A 20,853-nucleotide genomic window follows, 5' to 3' on the forward strand; every position below is an offset into this window, starting at 1 on the left:
AATATTTGAAATGACTCTGCTGTCAGAGGCTTTCTTGGCATTTGTGGAGAAGGATGCAAAGGAACGTGCCAAGAGAAGAAGAGAAAACAGAGTCTTAGCAGATGGTAATTGTCAGTCTTCACTTTTCTATAGCTGGGTTCATGGGGGGCCTGAGGCAGTGGGACCTGACCAAGCAGAAACCATCGTGGTCTGTCCTCTGTCTCTGCTGCAACAAGCAGGGAGTAGGACATAGCTATCAGTCAGCCTCTACAGTCAAATATCTTACTAAGTCATTTGGTGGACTTAGCAGGTCAGACTGACCAACACTAAACAATACTTGGAATGTAGGGATTGAGATGGGAGTGAGGTACCACTGGCTAGCTTGAGGCATAGATGAAGAGGTGAAAATGAAAAAATGAAACGAAAAACAAAGATTGAGAAGCGTTGAGGTGGTGTATGTGGCGGGAGACATACATAACAAAAGAACGCTTTCCGCATCGATCTTATACCACCAGGGGTGTGTGAGCTGCAGATCTGAATGATTCCATATTTGCTAGAAAATGAGTTGTTTGACCTTTTTTACGAAACGTGAAATGTGTAGACTTGGTCTTTGTGGCAAGTTTGGAGTGTTTCTGAGCCTTGAGGCAGAAACATTTACATTTTCGGAGAAGCTACTTAGAAGACTTGGGATGCATTTAGAGAAAAAAAATCCTTAAAGAAACAGATCCCGCAATACCTGCAGAGAGAAACAAGTGACAGGTCCCCTTTGGGTTGATAGAAGCTGGGACCTTCTATGTGAAATTGGAAAATTGGGGTAATAAAGTCTGAAAGAATCTTCCAGTTTGTGGGGAGGGCTCACCTGTATGACTCTTATTCTCTTAGCCCTAAAAGAAAAGGGAAATGAAGCATTTGTTAGAGGCGATTATGAAACGGCCATCCTGTGCTACAGTGAGGGTTTGGAGAAGCTGAAGGACATGAAAGTGCTGTACACCAACCGAGCCCAGGTCAGTGAGCCAAGAATGTATCCATGGGGTTTTCTCGGGGAAAGGTAGCCACTAAACCTGTGAAATCAGAGAAAGCGAGATTAATTGGTGCCAATGGTATGTTGGTAAATGTTTAACAGTTTGTTCTTGTTGGGGTGTAGAGGGAGCATTTGCCAATGTCCATGGTGTAAATACTCTTACCGTGGTCCAGTGTCAGCTACCAACTTAAAATAATTGAAGGATGACTTTGGGAAGAGCTACACGTAATCAGTTCTCTCCGTAGTATAAGTCTGCTCCAGCACAACACTGATGGCAACCAGACACTTTTCCATGTGTGTAAAGGAGAAAACTAGAGGAACGAAATGACCTGTGAGACCTTGGAATTCTGCCCCACTGGATTTGCCCAGCTTCCTTTTTAATGGTAGTCTAAACTTTTGAAGGTTACTCTCCTGTTAATTCTTTTTCATTATATCAATCCCTCTTTGATTCAGATTCTGTGACTGGGGTAGACTAGATAGCTGATGGGCCTAGAGTCAATTTCTCAGAAATTTGGAGTTTCTCAAATCCCTAATACCTTAGTTTTGTATCTCAGATGAGCTCGGTTTCCCGCAATGCCAGGTAAGAACTATCACCGTTTGTTTATCATCTGCTACTTAAAGAAGAGGTAAGGTTGATAGTTCTTATTTGAAAAAAAAAAAAAAAAAATTATCTGTGACCTTATCTTTTGAAAAGTACTTGAGTTGCTTAGGCCTCAACATATGACATGATTAGCCGATGGTCAGGATATGTTAGTAGAACCTGTGCAAGATGAACTTGATGCTGTGTCATTTATAGAAGAGCCCTCATCAGCTCCAGTTTCCTTAACTCAAGACTAAGAACGTCTTCCTGTGGTACATTGAAGGAGAGTATTGAAAGCTAGAAACAGGACATTAGGAGGCCAAATAGTCTGAGAAATGACAGTGATTTAATGATAAATCCAAGCACAGTATAACCTCATTAGTTCAACAGTTTATTTTTTTTTTATTTATTTTTTTCCCCTCTTTAGTCCTCAGCCCAGCCCGCCCGCCACTTCTACCCCTGACCTATGGATGTTGCTGTTTCACCTTAAGAACTGGATCTCTGAAGGCGGGGCATCTCCTCCCACACATTCGGGGCATGCACCCAGGACCTGGCGCCCCCCCAGGGCCTGGCACCCCAGCACACTCGGGGGGCCTGGTGCACCCGGGGCCAGGTGCACCTGGATTATGGTCCATGGCTCTACCTAGGGTGCAAACCCAGGACCTTCTGCATGTAAAGCAGACGTGCTAACCAGTACACTATGGAGCCACCCCACGTTCAGCAGTTTAAGTCAGGCTAGAGTTGAGATGTCATTTCTGTAGTCCCATTTGTAGAAAAAAAATTGTCATGAAGCAAGCTGGTAAATAAAATGGCCAGAGTTTGATTTAACAGTGTATATTTTATACCCCTAACAAAATCATAAACTTTTTGAGGGCAAAAACTGCCGCTATACTCATAACAGATGTTCAATAAATCCTTGTTAAGTTACGTAACACTGGAAGCACAATAAGTCCATTTAAGGTAATTTAAGTTTCTGTTGACACTCCAAGTGAAACATTTAAATGGAAACAATTACTATAATAATTATAGTTCCTTTTTATTTATCACTAAATTGGGTCTTCAAAGCATTTACCTAGTGATGCTTATTCAGTCTTGTTACACAAAAGTTATTTGAAAGCAGTAAAATCGAATACTTTTGTAATGTTACATAATTCAGACATGTCTAATTCAGAAAGTCTGTACCCTAATTAATCTAAATTAGTTACGTTTTTACTATACTCAAGTTTAAACAACACTGTGATTAGTTTTATCCACATTAAGAATAACTGGATAAAAATAAGTAAATGCAATGGAAGCTTTGAGGAAGCAATTCCTCCTACTTTTCCCAAAGAGAAAGCTTATTCGGAGACAAATAAATGCAAAACGTGCTGCCTAGTGTTATGAATCATTTAAACCATAGACTATTTTTAAAATGCCTCCCCTGTTTGCATGCAGTGTTAGAAAACACTTAAGGGCCCCGTGAATTGAGTGTTTCTGCTTGCTAGAGGAAAAACCTCCCCTTTCATAGCTTTGTTTTTCTCTTGGAGCTAATGTTATGATCAATAGATTGCCTGTGTAATTTAGATAAATCATTTCGAAGTAGTAGTTCTTCTTAAAATGTAGAAAAGCAAAAGAGAATGGGGAAGTTATAGGATGTTGAATCCAAGCCTTAAAAAGAAGAAAAAAGTAAAAAGCTCGTGTAGAGAACTTGCTGAAGCTCATACAGACTTTTTCCAAGTTCGTATGTATCTTGAATAGCAACGTCATGAATTCATGGCTACGGTTGTCTAGAAGAATGCTACTTTCTTCCTTGTATCCTCTGACCTTCAAATGCAACCCCAAACCCTGGAGGAAAGAATGATGCTTTATAGAACAGAAAACTCAGTCATCAGCTTTAATTAGGAGAGAACCTGAGTTAATGAAAGCACTACTTAGCAGCTTCCTTCCTATCGATGCAAAGAGCTGCACTGCATAAATTCATTAGCTGGCTATTGCCTGCTCCCTCCTCACTTTGGTCGAATGCTTGCATTCCCCATAAGTTATAACACTGATCCCATAATTGGCTCTACCACGTAAATATCTCATCAGATTTATTGTTAAGAATGTCACAGTGCCCTGGTACAGTCTTCTTCATGGGCAAACCTGCATGGAGTATTGGCTCTTCTATTGGTGACTGATGGATCCCTGGGAAAGCTACTTATCCTTCTGATGCCTGGTTTTTCTTTCTTATAACGGGTGATCATTGCTGCTTTTTAGGGAACTTTTTGAAAGAAGAGTGCTTAAAGGCTACTTAGTGCAACTTAATAAGAATTTATTGACCACCTATCGTGTCCAGTAATTAGTAGAGGGTACAGTAGCCACTGTGCTTGATGTTAAACAGCCTTTCATTTGTTTATATGCCACTAGTTCTTTGAAATTACAAGTGAACTGAATTCAGTTTAGCTTGAGTAGACCAAGGAATTCTGAGTCAATTCTTTATTTTCCAGATTTTTTTCAATTTTAGGGGATTCCAAAAGAGCGCCCCCAAGGCATTTGGCACCAAGGGCTCATGGCGATTGATGGCCTGTCTTGTAAATGTCAGCCTACTTCCTGTGTCTCTTCCTTCTTGCTCTGCTCATGAGGAAAGAAGCAAACTTTTTCCTTTTTTTTTTTTGGTAACAGCTTTATTGAAATATAATTGACGTATAATTCACCCATTTAAAGTGTACAATTCAGTAGGTTTTAGTATACTCACAGAGTTGTACAACAATCACTGCAGCCAATTTTAGAACATTCTTGTTATCCCAAAAAGAAACCCTTTAAGCATTTCACCACGAACCCCTGTACTGCCCCACCCCCAGTCCTAGGCAACCACTAATCTATAGTAAGTGTAATTGCTGCAACTTTCAGCAAAATAACATATAATGAAACCAGTTTTACCACAGGCTAATTGATGTAGAAACAAGAGTTAAGTTCCTACGGCTTTTTATCAACGTAATAATGAAATGACATTGAACAAAACGATGTTATTTCATGACCTGCTGTACCTTCTGTCTCTACATATAATCTGCCTAGTCTGGACATTTCATATAAATGAAATCATATAATATTTTTCCTTTTTTGTCTGGCTCCTTTAATATAATGTTTTCAAGGCCCGTCCATGTCGTAATATATATTTATTGCTGCATAATATAACATTGCATGGCTATATCACATTTTATTTATCCATTCATCCGTTGATGGACATGTGAATTGTTTCTACTTTTTGACCATTATGAATAATGCTTCCGTGAACATTTGTGTACCAGTTTAATTTTTTGTGAACATATGTTTACAATCCTCTCGGATATCTACCCAGGAGTGGCATTGCTGGATCATATGGTATGGTAACTCAATGTTTAGTCTTTTGAGAAACTGCCAGATTGTTTTCCATAATGGCTACATCATTTTACATTCCCACCAGCTGTGTATGAGGGTTCCAATTTTTCTACATTCTTGCCAACATCTGTTATTATCTTTTTGATTCCCTTTATCATTTGGTTTCCTCCTGGAATATTCACAGGGAGACGACTCTAGAAGCTAACTCTACCTTTATAGATGTGTTTTGTGTGCTGAGTATTTTCTTTTGCTTCTCCAAATCTTTCTCTGGCCTGCTCTATACCCTGAGGACTGACCTCTGTGGACTGGCCCCTTGACTTCCCTGCTTTCTAGCTTCCATTTTGGGTTTAGCCAATGAGATCGGAGGAAGGAGGACAGTGACATTGGGTATCTCAGCTTCTCCTCTACTAAAGGCCTCAGGTCCCATCAGGCAGTGCTTTTCACAAAGCTGCCCTCTCCTGTTTTGGTCATTGCTCCTCCTTACGCCCCTGCAGTTCTAGCAGTGGTAATGGCTGTCCAGTGTTGCTAGCCCTGGAATTTTGTAGCATTCCTGTTGGTTTCCCTTGCCCTCACCTTGTAAATAGTCCCTTTATTAAACTCTTCTCGGCTACCATCTGAGCATGAGTATGCCACCTGTTTCCTGCAGGGACCCTGACTGATACTGATAGGGACCCTGACTGATACTGATAGGGACCAGTTATTTCTCATCATCATTCTACTGTTCAGCTGCTCTTTCTGTGTTAACTAAGGACTGCTTGATACTGGGTTGTGTGTGAATATCAGCTATTTGTGTCATTACAGGCTTATATAAAACTTGGGGACTACCAGAAGGCACTAGTGGATTGTGACTGGGCTCTGAAGGTAAGAAGAAATTTCCTTTTCCACATTATGGAGCTGGGCTTCCCTGGGCCAGAATAGAGGGGAAACTACCAGTGTATCATGGGGGGAAAGGGTACCGGTTCTGCGATCAGAGCCTCAGTTTCCTCATCTGTAAAATGGGTAGAGTAGAATTGCTTTGAGGGTTATGACAGTATACATAAAACACTTAGCTCTTAGTACTCCAGAGAAGCTGCTGTTAATATCGGTTTTCAAGGCTTATATTGCAGCGACTCATCCTTTGCTGTTGTGTTATCAGACGTTTGCTTCATGTGATAGTGGTGATGCCTCCTCTTTCCAGAGCCAACCATGGGCGCTTGTTTCTACAGTGTCATTTATCCTCTTCAGTTAGTGCTTTTTCTTTCCAGCTCTAATAATTTAGAAATGTATTATAGCATCCCCTATTTGTAGAGGATTAATCAGAAAAAAGAATTCCTGTTGTTCAGCCTGAATACTCGTCAGTCCTCAGGCAGACAGCACGATACTGTGCATGGTGTTTCCTCCAAAATTTACCAAAATAGACAATCAGAGATGGGGAGAAGTAAGGTGAAAATATTCAAAGAGTTTTTAAAAGAGAAGTGCCATGATCACGTCTTAGGAATATTATTTCAGATGAGGAAATATCTAAATAATCCTTAATCCATTCCCCTAAATTACTCTATGATAGGGGCTTTAACTAAATAACCCAAACCAGTGCTGCCCAGACTTTTTCGCTGAAGGGCTGCTAGCGGAACAAATATGAGCCCCTAGAGGATCTAGAAGCAGAGAGCATGAAATTTCTTTTTAGACATGTGTTTTATCCTAAGAATCCTTGTGAATTTTGCATTGTACTCCATAAAATTTATGTTCGTCTTCATATATCCATATTATTTTAGATAACTCACAATCAAGTAAAGTTGAAGTGACAGGAGAACAGGCCATGTTTATCTTGTGACACGATTCCCCCAGTACAGCACACCTACCCTAGCTGAATGAACACATGGCCCAAAACAAGAGCACATTTTGATAGCAACATATTGGCCACACCTACTTCCTTATTTTTTAATAAGAGGGTAAGCTAGGGAAATGGGTGAATTAGAAATTCACCTTTACTAATAACGGTTTATAAAACACTAGAAATCGTCCAAAACTGCCATCTGGAGTGCTTAATTTCTTTATCCTTTAGACAGTGTGATGGCAAATCCTGTCCCGTTGCGTCCTGATAGTCTTTAAGTTACAGGAACCGCCGAACGCTGACGACATCAGGTTCTTCACAGTTCCAGCATAGAACCACTAACCTGCTTTGTCACATTATTTGATTCTGATTTCTTTTTCTACCATCATTCAGCAGAGGCAAGGATGTTTTCCTCAATTGTTCTAACAATAACAGCAAAAGCCACCATTTGCTGCTTGCTGGCCATGAGCTGTCTCATTTGAGCCTCACAACAGTCTATTCTGTTATGTTCAATACCACCGTTATCCTTATTTTTCTGACATGGAAACCTAGCCTCAGAGATTAATTAAGTAACCTATGTAGGATCACACGGCTAATGTTGATCTAACTGTAAACTGGTTCTTTGAACCGTCTGCTAAAACAGCCTCTCCACTGAAAACTTAAACCCCACAACCCCTGGCCGGGGGTCTCTCTTCATGGGACTTCCAGGAGTATCTTTTCTTATCTGAAAAGGGCCAAAGAAGTAGGCACGCCATCGCGCTGATTCATGATAATACACTGGTTTGTTCCCAAATGTTAATTGAAACACAATGTAATTAATAATGAAGCCGGGGCAAAGCAAGTTCAGCAGAGCTGACATTAAAAAACGCTGACACTCAGCAGCCAATCTCGTTAAGCGCCCAGTGAGGCTCTCAGTTGAAGAGGTTTAAATAAACACTTGGAGAGATGGAAAAAATGGATAAGGAGTTCTAAAAAACTAACAATGGTTAGCCCTATGTAAAAGCTGTGAGTTAAAAGTTTCACTCTCTTTAAAAGTAATATATCAATAATGACTGTCATTGGCACTGCATTATTAATAGCATTAGTACTTTTATGCCAGTTTAATATTTTTTGACACTCCAAATTGGCAGAGACAAGCCCATGTGGTGCTATTTCAAGACTGATGTTCCTCGTCAGGGAAGATAAGGCAGCAAAGCTGATTTCAATTAGGATCAGAATCATTTCTTTCTCAGCAGAACACTTCCTGCACAATAAAATACATCATCCTTTGAAGGCAGGATTCCTTTTAAGGGGATGTGGGGTTCAACCGTGATAATCCTGATGAGGATTGACACATGGTCAAGAAAGAAAAGGGAGAAAATCCATTAGCAGCCCTTTGCCTCAGTGTACGAGGGAAGTGTAGTCACAACAACACCCCTTCACAGTGACAGTGACTTGGACAGGGCTCCGAGGCTCGGGCCTGTTTCCCCCTGTTGTAACCCCAGTGCTCTGCTAGTGACAGCTCTGTGAACGTTTGGCGTTCATGAGCCACAGTGCTGGAGTTCTCCCTTCCCCTGACCGGTCCTTTCCTGCCTCCTCAATTCCACCCTTTGTGAATTCCCCGAGGTTCAGTCCTCGGCTCTCTGCCTTTCTTCTCTCTGCAGTTTCTCCCTCAAAGTTCTAGTTTCCTCTCATGGGTTCAACTCTCATCTCTTCAAATGGCTCTCATAACTACTCCCTCAGTCCCCACCACCCCCTGGGCTCCAGAGCTGCATTTCGGCCGCCTCCCTGGGCATCATCTGAAACATGGTACGTCTAGAAACAATTTCTTCATCTTCCCACTCATCCTTCCCCACTACCTACCCTGACTTACCTCTTTCTGCTAATGGCACATGATGTCCCCCAGGCATCTGAACCCCAACCTTTTGACTTGACATGCTCCTTCCCCCTTATCATTGATGATTATTTGATGCTGGTTAATTCTCTCTTTGACATAGCTCTGGTGTCTGCATTTTCCTTTCTCTCCCAGCATCAGCAGGACGTCAGACGTTAGCCCCTCATTCTAAGCGATTGCTTTGGTCCCCTCACTTATTTCCCTGCCTTTCCCTCCTCTAGTCAGTTCTGCACACTGCCTCCAGTTCAACTTTCCCACACACGACCATTGATCACTCGCCCTCCTCTAGACTGGTATTCAAGGTCTCCCCGTGAAGCCTTTGTCTAACTCACCCCTTCCATCCTGATCTCCCCTCCACCCAGCCCCTGCCCCTTGGACTGGACCTCCACTGAAGCCCCAGCAGCCCCTCTCCGACCTCTGGGACTTCCTTGCTCAACCCATTCTCCCTTCATCTTTCTCTTTTCAACTCTCCGTACCATTCAAGGTCCAGCTCTGATTCCTCCTTCAAGCCCTTTGTCAGACTGTATTTCTTCAGAGTGCATTTCCTCTACTGAACTGCTATAGCACTTTTCTAAAGGAGATTTGGTATAATTTTTAAGCCTTTGGGACCTGGAATCAAATGGCCAGATTTTAAATCCCAGCTCTTCTACTTAGTATCTGTGTATCATGTACCTTGAACCTCTCCAACCCTTCATTTCCTCATCTATAAAACGGGAATAACAACTGTACTTCATAGAGTTGTTACAAGGTTTATATGAGAAATTCATATGAACTACATGGAAAGGACCGAGGACCAATTAACACACGATTATTATTGTTGCTTTTACTACTGCCATTCACTTAGCAACAAGTCAGGAAATGACACTCACGAAAATGCATATGTAAGAGGCTCTCCAATAACAATTATTGCTCCCTCCTCTATTGTTATTTAGCTTTTCTTTAAACTCTCTCTTTTGCCTTGAAATGGATTGCTATTATAACTGCAGCAGTAGTAATGATACCATATCACCTGGTGCTGCACTAGTGTTTTATAAGCTTTTCCTCCTCACAGCAACCTGAGAGAGAAACGCTATTACTATCTTCACTATCCAAGGTGAGGAAAATGAGCATCCGAAAAGTGAGGTGGCCTAGCCAACATCCCACTTCTGGTGAGAGGCAGAGCAGGGGGTCACCCAGGACTTTTTTTTTTTTTTTACCCAGGACTTTTTAGACTCATGAACTTCACTCTCAATCTATTTAAATCTAAACCCCTGAAGATCATCTGACCCAGCACAGTGCCTTGTACATAAAAGGGGTTCAATTACTTAACTGTATATTTTAAATTATAGTTTATGTCTTTGTGCCAAATCATTCCCTCTGGAGTTATAATACTTAGGGGCAGATAGAGGCAGGGCCCCCTGTGCACATGGTACAGTCTCAGCCTTGAGTTTCAACCCTGCCTTTAGAGGCGGGAATCCCTCCTGACCTTAAATGATAAGAGTATAAGCTCCCAGTATATATGTTGTGGTTTATTTCGGAGGAGGAACTTCCCAAGCCTACTGAGATGTAATACTAACCTCAGCTGTCTGCCCTGAGTAAATTTGCCTCTCTTCTAATAAACCAGTGGTTCTCAAACTTGGCTGCACATTTACATCACTTGGAGAGTTTTTAAAAATATCGATGCCTGGGCCCTGCCCCAAAGTATGATTTAATTGGCCTGGGGTTCAGTCTGGCCATCAGGATTTTTATAAGCCTCTCAAAGTAATTCTCATGTTCCACCAAGGTCAAGAGCTCTCCTAAGCTAAGGGTTTCTAGTATGTTTCCTGATTGAGTGTCATTAAATGGAAATGAATACTGACAAGTATCATTAATTAATTTGATAGAGGAGAGTTTTCCTGTGTATCCAGGCTCCTTTCAAGCATCAATTAGTTTGGTCACAGAGTCACGGATAAGTTTTAGGTGTCAACTCTGGGAGCTGTCCTGAGAACACAGCTCGGCCTTAACTCTATTAGCTAGGCAGTTAGAGGGTGCTGATGACTTCAAATCTTCTGAAACATCTGATTAGTCATTCTCTTTTATGCAGTGTGATGAAAAATGCACAAAAGCATATTTCCACATGGGAAAAGCCCACTTGGCCCTAAAGAACTACAGTGTGGTAAGTCCTTAAAAGAATGTGACATGTTTGATCGCAGAGTGATACTTCAGACATCTCAGAGGAGAACCATGTTCTTCCAAATTGATTAGATATTAATCCACCTTTTAATATTTTCCAGGGCAAATCTTAAGATCTTAGAGTTGGGAAGGATGTTTAGTGTCACCTAGTACAGCCCCACCTGCTGTGGAACCCTTTCTGCAATATCTTCTACCAGTGTTCATTCAGCCCGGAGAGGAGCATCTCTAGAGAGAAAGAACGAAGCAAAAAGATAAAAACAAAATTCACTTGTAATCTTATCATCCAAAAGGAGTCACACAGATATATATGCACACTAAGATATTATATATTGTTAATAGTGGCTTTTTTGAGCTATCATTCACATACTAACCAATTCATCTATGGAAAATATACAATTCAGTGGTTCTAGTGTAGTTACAACATTGTGCAACCATCACCACAGTCAATTGGAGAACATTTTTGTCACTTCCTCAAAAAGCCCTAAGCCCATTAGAAGTCACTCCCCATCTGTCCTCCCCAACCTCAACCCTGGACTATCTACTTCCGTCTCTATACATTTGCCTATTCTAGACTTTTCATATAAAGAGAAATATACACTATGTGGTCTTTTGTGAATGGCCTCTTTCACTGAGCATAATGTTTGCAAGGTCCCTCCATGTTGTGATACATATCAGTACTTCGTTCCTTTTATTGCTGTATAATATTCCATTGTCTGGATATACCACATTGTATTTATCCGTTCATCAGTTGACGACCACCTGGGTTGTTTCCACTTTTGACTATTATGAACATCCGTGTATAAGTTTTTGTGTGGACATATGTTTACAATCCTCTTGAGTATTTATCTATGAGTGGAACCGCTAAGTCATATGATAGCTCAATTTTAACTTTGGAAAAACTGCCAGAGTGTTTTCCAAAGTGGCTGCACTGTTTTACATTCCTACCAGCAGTGTATGGTCCAATTTCTCCATATTCTGTACAGTACTTGTTATTATGTGTCTTTTTTATTATAGCCATTCTAGTGAGTGTGAAGTGGTATATCATTGTTTTGATTTGCATTTCCCCGATGGCTAATGATGTTGAGCATTTTTTCATATGCTTATTGGCCATTTGCATATCTTCTTTGAAGAAATGTCTCTTCAGATCCTTTGCCATAGTTGTATTCTGGATACAAGTTTCTTATTGTATAAATGAGTTGCAAATATTCCTACCACTCTTTGTGCTGTCATTTCACTTTCTTGATGGTGTCTTTTGTAGAACAAAATTTTTAAATTTTGATATAGTATAAATTACCTATATTTTTCTTTGGTTGCTTTTGGTGTCATATCTAAGAAAACATTGCCTGATCTAAGATTTACGTAGTTTTCTTCTAAGAGATTTATAGCTTTAACTGTTACATTTAGATCTCTGACCACTTTGAGTTAATTTTTATATGGTGTGAGGGAGAGTTCCAGCTTCATTCTTGTACATGTGAATATCCAGTCATCCCAGCACCATTGTCAAGGAGACTCTATTCTGTCTCCCACTGCGTGATTTTTACACCCTTGTCAAAAAAAATCAACTGATTATAAATGTATAAGTTTATTTCTGGACTCTCGATTGATCTATATGTCTGTTCTTATGCCTATACCACATTGTCTTGATTCCTACAGCTTTATAGTAAATTTTGAAATTGGGAATCGTGAGTCTTCTAACTTTGCTTTGCCTTTTCAAGATTGTTTTAGCTATTCTGGGTCCCATGATTACCAGATAAATTTCAGGATTGGCTTGTCAGTTTCTATAAAGAAGCCAGATGGAATTTTGATATCAATCATATTGAATCTGTAGATCAGTTTGGAGAGTATTACCATCTTAACAATATTAGGTCTGTCAATCTCTGAACATGAGATGTCTTTATGTTTATATTTTATTTTAAAAAAGAAATTGCCTCCTGATGTACATTTTTTAAAACTGTATTTTCTTTGTTGGATTTTAATTCTAAAAGTAGTACAGGCTTATTGTAATAAGGTCACCAAATTCTGTTCACGCATTTGTTTATTCATTTACACTCAGTAAATATATGTTGCATGCTTCCTATATTCCAGGCACTGTCCTAGGCAAGGATTACAGTAATGAACAAAACAAAATCCTTGATTTAACTAAACTTCATTCTTGGGATAGAGGTGGCCAGGAGACAAAAACCAAATAAGTAGACATGTAGTATGTTGAGTAGAAAACTAAACAGGAATCAGTGAAGGTGAGGGTTTTATGTAGGATGGTCAAGGAGGGCCTCTCTAAAGGAAAGGAGGAAGTAAAGTGAGCAAGACATGTGGCTATATAATGGAGGAGTGGTTCAGGTGAAGGGAAGCAAGGAAGAGAGTGATAAGAGTGAGGTCAGGCAGGTGATGACGTGTGCGCGGGGACTGATCCCCTAGGGCCTTATAGACTTTGGAAAGACCTTGGCTTTTACTTTGTGGTCAAATGCTCTACCCCCGAGCTATACCCACTCCTTGGCTTTTACTTTGAGTGAGCCGGGAGCCATTGGAAAGTTTTGAGTAAAGGAGCAAAATGATCTCACTCATGTTTTAAAGGATCACTCTGCTATATTGAGAATATTATTTTGGATGGTAAAAAAAAGAACAGAGAACCAGTCAGAAGGCTTTTGCAACAAATTATCCAAGTAAGGTGATGATGATTTGGACCAGGCTGGTGATGATGGAGGTGATGAGAAGTGACTGAATTCTGGATATACACTAATGGTGAAGCCAACAGGAACTGTCGATAGATTAGATCTAGGGCTAAAAAGAAGTTGGATACAGGGTCATTATCTTAGTCTACTTGAGCTGCTATAACAAAATACCATAGACTGAGTGGCTTAAACAACAAACATATATTTCTCACAGTTCTGGAGGCGAAGAACTCTCAGATCCAGACACCACAGGTTTGGCATCTGATAAGGGCCTGCTTCCTAGTTCATAAACAGAAGGACAGAAGGGTGAGAGAGCTCACTGGGGTCTTTTTAATAAGGGTTCTAATCTCATTCATGCAGGCTCCACCCTCATGACCTAATCACTTCCCAAAGGCCCCATCTCCTAATGTATCACATTAGGGGTTAGGTTTCAACATATAAATTTTGGGGGCACACAAACATTTAGTCTATAGCAGTTACCGTGTTTGATATGTACGATTCTATTCTGCAACACTATTCTCTGTTGTAATGTGATGTTTTTGTTTTTGTTTGCAGTTTATTTCTTAATCCTAATCTTCTAGATAAGCCTTGAGCCTTCAATATGTCTCAGAACTATTTTTTTCTGAGCTTTTTCTGTTGTTACCTGGTTGTATTATGCTCCAGGCAGTTCTTGATATTCCTGAGAATGGTACTGCCCTAAACCCAGCATCATCACACCCTATGAACTAGAATCTCTCTCTCTTTTTCCAGAAACTTTCTATCGAACAAGTTCCCTTCATTCTCAAGTTTTCTAGCTGTCTCTTATACAGCCAGAATGGACCCCTTACTGGCTCTCTTTGCGGCTTTGTATGTTTAAGTAGGTAGTTCTTGTTTCCTGTGCCCAAGTCTCTGTCAACAGCGTCTCTAGCTTTATTTATTTCCTTACTCCCTAAGGGCATATCTGACAGGTAGCCTCCTGTTCTCTCTCAGTGCAAATATCATATCTAAATTTTGCATTCACCTTATGATTATTTTTATCCCAGCCAGACTTGATCCACAGGAATTTAAGACTGGATATTTTCCAGGCTGTATCTGACAACACTATTTTTTTTTAAATAAATTTTGAAATAATACCTGCTGCCCCACAGAACAAGAGGAGCCTAAACAAAATGTCAAATGCATACTAGATTCCCATGCTTACCTCCTATGCTAGGAGCAGGAGGAGGCTGGGAGGAAATAATGAAGAAGCCAAGCCCTGTGATACCCAGTGTCTTTTTTGTAATCACCTAATTACCCCCTAAACACTTGTCAAGGTCTCATTTTTTTTCTTTTTCCAGTCTAGAGAGTGTTTTCAGAAGATCTTAGAAATAAACCCCCAGCTGCAGACACAGGTGAAAGGTGAGACCATTCCTGCTGATGTTCTTCACTTGAATTCCACTTTCCCTTTGTGTTCCGGCCTTAGGCTACCTTCCATACCGCACTTGGCCACAAAGCCACAGCCTCGCCATGCCTACATAGCCAAGTCCTCTATGTTAACAGGCTGCCCTGCAACTCTTTCCTTTGTTTTCCAACTCAAGTCTTTGCCTTCCTTCTTTCTACACCCTCCTCCATATACTTACAGGGAATAATGTTGTCCTTGAAGCCCCAAGGCGGTTTAAGGTTCTGGGTTTACACTGTACACTAGTCCTGGAGCTTTCCTTGCTGAAGACAAGTTTGAAATATTTTAATGTGTTATACCTCTCAACGTCCCATCCTCTAAAAAAGTTACTCTTTGATAATGTTGATGTTAGAGTTTCGTTTTGTCCTGTTTTGTTTTTGTTCTGTTTTTCTTCTTGGTTTGCTAGATTACCTGAATCAAGTAGATCTTCGGCAGAAAGCAGACCTCCAAGAGAAGGAAGCCCATGAATTGCTGGATTCAGGAAAGAACACAGCCGTCACAACCAAGAATCTCCTGGAGACTCTTTCCAAGCCTGATCAGAACCCCTTGTTCTATGCAGGAGGGATTGAAATCCTGACTGAAATGATGAAAGACTGTAAGCCAGAGATGTGTGTGACCTCATGAATATTGTCAGTGTAAGGGACAGAGTTTAGAGGTCTGCCCTTATGAGGCAAAGAATCCCTTCTTTCCACAAATGTAGGATGAAGACTTACTATAATGTAGGTGGTAAAGGGAATACATAAGAAATAGACCCCCATCCCAGTTCCATCCTCTCCTCAGAGCATGCCTACACTCAACACACATACAGTAAACACCACACACACACAATACAACGCAAACACACAGCACACACTCATTCCGTGTATACTTACATCACATACACACACACAGCATGCACTCACATCATATCTACTTATATACACCATACACATACATACACACATACACATAACATATATCACACATACTTTTGTCACATAACACACACCACACATATTTACCCCTCACATGTGCTCTCCATACGTCCTGCACAAATACACACACCTTTTGCATACCTCACACATACCCCATATACACACCAAACACCCTGTACCACCCCAACAAATCTCCCCTTAACTACAGGGGAATGGAAGATAGAATTTTGTACTATTAAACTATAATGTTCACCCCAGTTAACACATAATGGTTGCCTAAGACATGTAAATAGTTTCAGAGCAAACATCAGCTCCTAAGGAGAGCCATACTGTCCTCTTTTAGCAGTTCTTATAAACACCGATACCAGGCCTTAAACCATTTTTGTGACTCAGTGACAGGATGTCGTTTATACAAATGGAGTTTCTTGCTTCCCTTCAGTATACAATGGAGGGTACTTAAATATTCCCTTCAGTAGTTTCTTGGAAATTAGAGGCTCCTCTCTAGAGGAGCTTCAAAGTAAATATTTAAGAAGAGATAGATATGCCAGTTCTTCCTAGAGGTTAAGCAGCTTCTGGAGACTAAAGATTACAAAATGATGAATTGTCAAAAAACCCACAGGGCTACCAGGCTTAGTCCTCCTTCTCTGAGCAGGATGTCCCTCTCACTGGGGCACCAAGTGGCTGATGACAGCTGTAGGTATTTGTGCAGAATACCTATAGAATGTAAAGGTAGTTGTTTCTGCCCAAACTGTAATTTGGCGACCTTGACATTCCATATTGGGCTTCTCATTATCAGCTGGCTCTGTTACAGCTGCTAGACATCAGCCATCAGTTCAGGAGTCTAATGTGGTTTCCTCTGAATTTTTTTCAGGCACAGAACGAACTTTATTCAGGACACAAAATGGATTCAGTATCATCAGTGGGAATGAGATCATAAGAAGGTAGGAATGTTTGTAAAGACAGCCAGCATCAAAGCAAGGAAGGACAGCCCTTTCTCATGAAATCAGACACTAATCACACAAGCAGAGACTTCACAGGATGGTACCGCCTTCGATCAATATTGGTGGCCCCTTGAAGAAGGCAAAGCTGCTACGTGAACACCCCTGAACTTTGAGCCTCAGGTAGTTTGAATTATGCTACAATTAAAAACTTCAGAGAGAGAAAAGGTCAGCAAACTTTCCCAAGTTTTCTCTAAGCACTTCAAGTCACAGAAATGACCATTTCTTGCTGGTTTCCTACCAGTTGCAAGATTGCTACTTGTTCTTTTCTTCTTTTAGAATTTGTTGATCATATCAGGAAATGTGATCAGCTGAGTCCTGGCTTATCCCATTTATAATTTCATCTGAAGTCAAAACTATATAGTAGGAGGTGGTTTGGTAAATTTATTTTTATCTTATTTTGTGTTTCAGTTCTGGTATAATTCCTGAGGCTTAGAACACTGCTGTAGGTTGGTCACCAGCACATGTTTGCATGCATGAGGTGGCACTTGAATCCTAAGCAGTCTGCTGGGCCACTGTTCATTGCTTGTGGTACGATGATCGCCCACGGCTCCTGGCTCACCACTCGCCCTCTGTGCAGCTCCGACTTCCTCAGCCTGCATCCTTGTCCTGGAGCTCTCAGCTCAGTGCTTAGCAGTCCATTGGTCCTGGTGACCCACAGCTCTGGATTATAAAATTACTTTCCGAACCTCACCATTTGAGGAGCCTGTAGGTGAAATAAAACCAACTGAAAAGAAGATCAAGACCGATTTCCAGTTTCAATATTGCTCACCTTTGTTCATTCTAGGTGCTTTTCCACAGCAGGAAAAGATGCAATGGAAGAGACTGTGTGCGTGTCTGTTCTCAGGCTCTGGCAAGCAGTGTGCAGCGAGAACGGTAGGCCTGGCTCGTCATCATGAATCGATATTAACGTCCATTAATTTGGGAGCTCCATGGGCAGATGTGTTTGTTCTGCTGGAGGCCAGGCCCTGGAGAGTTGATCTCTAGACCTTCGCCAAGAAAAATTGGATAGATCAGAAGCAAGGCCTGCACTGAAGTTATATCCCCTGGGCTCTTACAGCCGCCTTCACCATAGCCCAGGTCACTGTCAGTGTAATGAGTGGTCTCGTTACCTGGGTACTAGCCCTGCTCTATGCAGACTCATAACTTCTGTTCATATGTTGGCAGTAGGGTGGCAGAGTTTTTTCTATCTGCCTAAAAATATTTTTTTTTGTTTTTGGTTTTGTTTTTTTTTCAGACCACAGTACCCATTTTAGCATCATTAGTTTTATTATTGTCCCTGTCGGCATCTTGTAACACTGATTAGTGTGTAACATAGGGATAGCAAAATGCTATGGGGATTTTATTTACCTTGTTAACTCTTAGCTTTTTACATATTAGGATCTTCTTCTGAGGTTCACTAAGCTTTTGTACAATCTTTATCACTTTTGTGACCTCAGTGTAAATTTAAAAATTTAAGTATTTCCCTCATTTTAAAAAATTGTGTTTTCATAGGAAAATGAGCACAATGATAGCTGTGTCTTCTTTTCACAGGGTTCCTGTGGGGAGCCAGCGATAGAGCTTGTGAATGTAGTTTGTAAACTAGAACATGCTGAACATGAGATAATGTAATATTTTTCCTGATTTAGTAAAGTGGAGGAATCATCTTAAGTTCTAAAAAACTAGAGAATCAGGGACCTCTTTCCTAAAGGGAATTATGCTCAGAATAATATCACTATAGGGTGTTACCTTCCTGGGGAGATGATTTTGCAGGGCCCCCTACAGGCGGGTAAGGGAGGCAGGGCTTGGTGATGATGTGAAGCAGACAAAGCCCTCCTGCAGCCCTGACTTCCTTAGCCGACATCCTACTTTGTGTGAACCTTGGGGTCACATGTTTCTTTAACATCTGAAAATATAGTGTCAGACACTGCCTGTGATGTCAATACTCTATCTCAGATCAGTAAAGTTTTGGTATATCCGACTCAATAAATACACAGCAGTTTTTAAAAAGGAAAAGGGAATACCTAAAAGTAAGGACATATATCTTGTTATGTGTGATATGTTGTTAAGGGGGAGAGAGAAGCCACTTGCAGGGTAGGATGTATGGATCATATTTTTAACATTATTCATACGAAGGGTAAATAATATTTCCTTTTGGGAATGGGCTTACCTGAAGGGAATAAGAGAGAAGGGGCCGTTTCATTTTCAGCTTTATTCTCCTTTGTTATTTGAATTGCCTCCAATGAGCTACTTTTCCAGTATAAGCAAAAATATATAAACTAAACAAACCCTGCTCTCTTTCATGGCTTAGCCTCATATTCCAGCTGTACCCCTGCCTGCCTTCAAACGAATTCACGTACCCGGTTAGAAAATGAACCAGGTGAGAGGGGGTAAATCCAATGCCGCCACCCTGGAAATAGTTTATAGTCTAGGAAGGGGGGCATGCTTTAATAATGAATGTTCTCGTGATATTCTAGAAAGAACTCAAATGGTTGCTCTGGCCATTATTTGAAAATTGATGGTCTAAAGATATTCCATAATTCAGCTGATTTCTTTTCCTTTTCTCACAATTCCAGATATTTACATACGCCAAGGAGCTTTTGACAAGAATAATAATAATAGCTAATGTATGTGTGCCAGTCCCTGCTCTAAGTACTATCATATATTAACTCGTTTAAGCCTCAGGACAGCTCTGTTAGGCAGGTCATCTTCCTCATTTCACTGATGAGGAAACTGAGGAACACAGGAGTTAATAACTGGGCTAAGGTCATTCGACTAGTCATTCAGACCCAGCAGTCTGGGTCTCAAGTCTGTGGTCTTATACTTCATTATTCCACCTCTCAAATGAGTAGAAAAGAATTGTGTTTCCCATTGGGATGGTTTAATTGCTGTCATAAGATACACAAGGCAGGCAATCCCTGTGTCTTGCAGAGGAAAACCAGCGCCTGCTTGTCACGCGCCCTGACACAGGCAGGCTGCTCTCCTCCCTCTTGGCCTCCGATGTCCTGACCATCCAGGAGCAGAGCCTGGCCCTGCTGCTACAGCTCGCCCAGTCAGAGAACGGCCGGAGCCTGGTCGTTAGCCATCTCGACCTGACCCGGTAAGGCTCTGCTGGCGGGATTGTCCCTGCAGCGTCTCAGATCATCATCACCTGCCACGTTAAGACTGGCCTATCTCCCTTCTCACACCTGACATGAGAGGTGCCATCAGACTTTACTAAGGATCAATAACAGCAAAAGCCTTCGAAAGGAGCACTCCTTCATGAGGACCTCCAGGACAGATGCCTGTCTGAACCTAGTAGTGTGGATGGATTTGCTTCTCCTGAGTTCATTCCATCTTGGGCGGAGTAGACAACAGCTCTTCCAAAGCCAGATTAGGGACCTAGCTTTAAAATAGGTCATTTGCTTCTGCCCTGTGAGCCTCAGTCCTGGTTCAACACTGTTCCTGTCCTTACTTTTCTTCTTCATTCCTGTGTGAGGTAATACTGTCTGATCTTGCATATCCTTTCTGGAGCATGGTAGAGTATAAATAATAAAACACATCTCAAATGGCTGTTACACATAGGCCTTCTGTGATAGGATTAGAATGTGCCTCTCTCCTAAGTAGACTTTATAAAAAAAAATACTAAGCCATAGTGATTCTGCCCAGTGCTCTTCAGCCTAAAAATTATTAGTTTGAATATGTGAAATTTTCATTTTCATATTAAAAAAAAAAAGTGCATGTTGGCAATTTCATGTGGGTCATTCAACCTAATAGAAATAGTAGCAATAATTATGGCATGCTTTATAAGTGCTTGATACATAATCTAAAGACAGAATTTGGCTTCTGATTTTTTTTTTTTTTAATTATCTCATTTTATCTCTTCTCAGCCTGGGATATAGGCAAGATATACACAGGCAGATGGATCGTTCGCAGAGTTAAATCCCCAAAAGCACACTTTCCATTTCGAACAACTCTGCAGTCATTTCTTCAATACCTTCATTACATATTTTTTCATTTGTTTTTGGTCTCTTCGAGTAAATGTAGCTAGAGTTATCATAAGCTTTTTCCCCCTAAGCTATCTTTGAATTGCTTGAGTTTCAATTTTAATTTTTCCCATGTCTTGGGGAGTGGCACTTATGATCTT

General features: G+C 40.8%; 1 protein-coding gene across 2 annotated transcripts in view; it reads left to right on the forward strand.

The window, feature by feature from the left end:
- TTC12 (tetratricopeptide repeat domain 12) overlaps window positions 1-20,853 on the forward strand; it is a 43,186-nt gene that overhangs the window by 9,404 nt on the left and 12,929 nt on the right. The window contains exons 5-13 of one of the 2 annotated variants that reach the window (XM_039887929.1): window positions 27-104; window positions 862-983; window positions 5,718-5,777; window positions 10,662-10,733; window positions 14,736-14,796; window positions 15,243-15,431; window positions 16,622-16,691; window positions 17,536-17,624; window positions 19,659-19,827. In XM_039887929.1, the coding sequence (XP_039743863.1) occupies window positions 27-104; window positions 862-983; window positions 5,718-5,777; window positions 10,662-10,733; window positions 14,736-14,796; window positions 15,243-15,431; window positions 16,622-16,691; window positions 17,536-17,624; window positions 19,659-19,827 (910 nt within the window). The remainder of the gene's footprint in view (window positions 1-26; window positions 105-861; window positions 984-5,717; window positions 5,778-10,661; window positions 10,734-14,735; window positions 14,797-15,242; window positions 15,432-16,621; window positions 16,692-17,535; window positions 17,625-19,658; window positions 19,828-20,853) is intronic. The other variant, XM_039887930.1, reaches the window with a different exon arrangement.

Source organism: Pteropus medius, unplaced genomic scaffold (genome assembly GCF_902729225.1).
Source record: "Pteropus medius unplaced genomic scaffold, Ma_sr-lr_union100, whole genome shotgun sequence".
NCBI lineage: Eukaryota > Metazoa > Chordata > Mammalia > Chiroptera > Pteropodidae > Pteropus > Pteropus medius.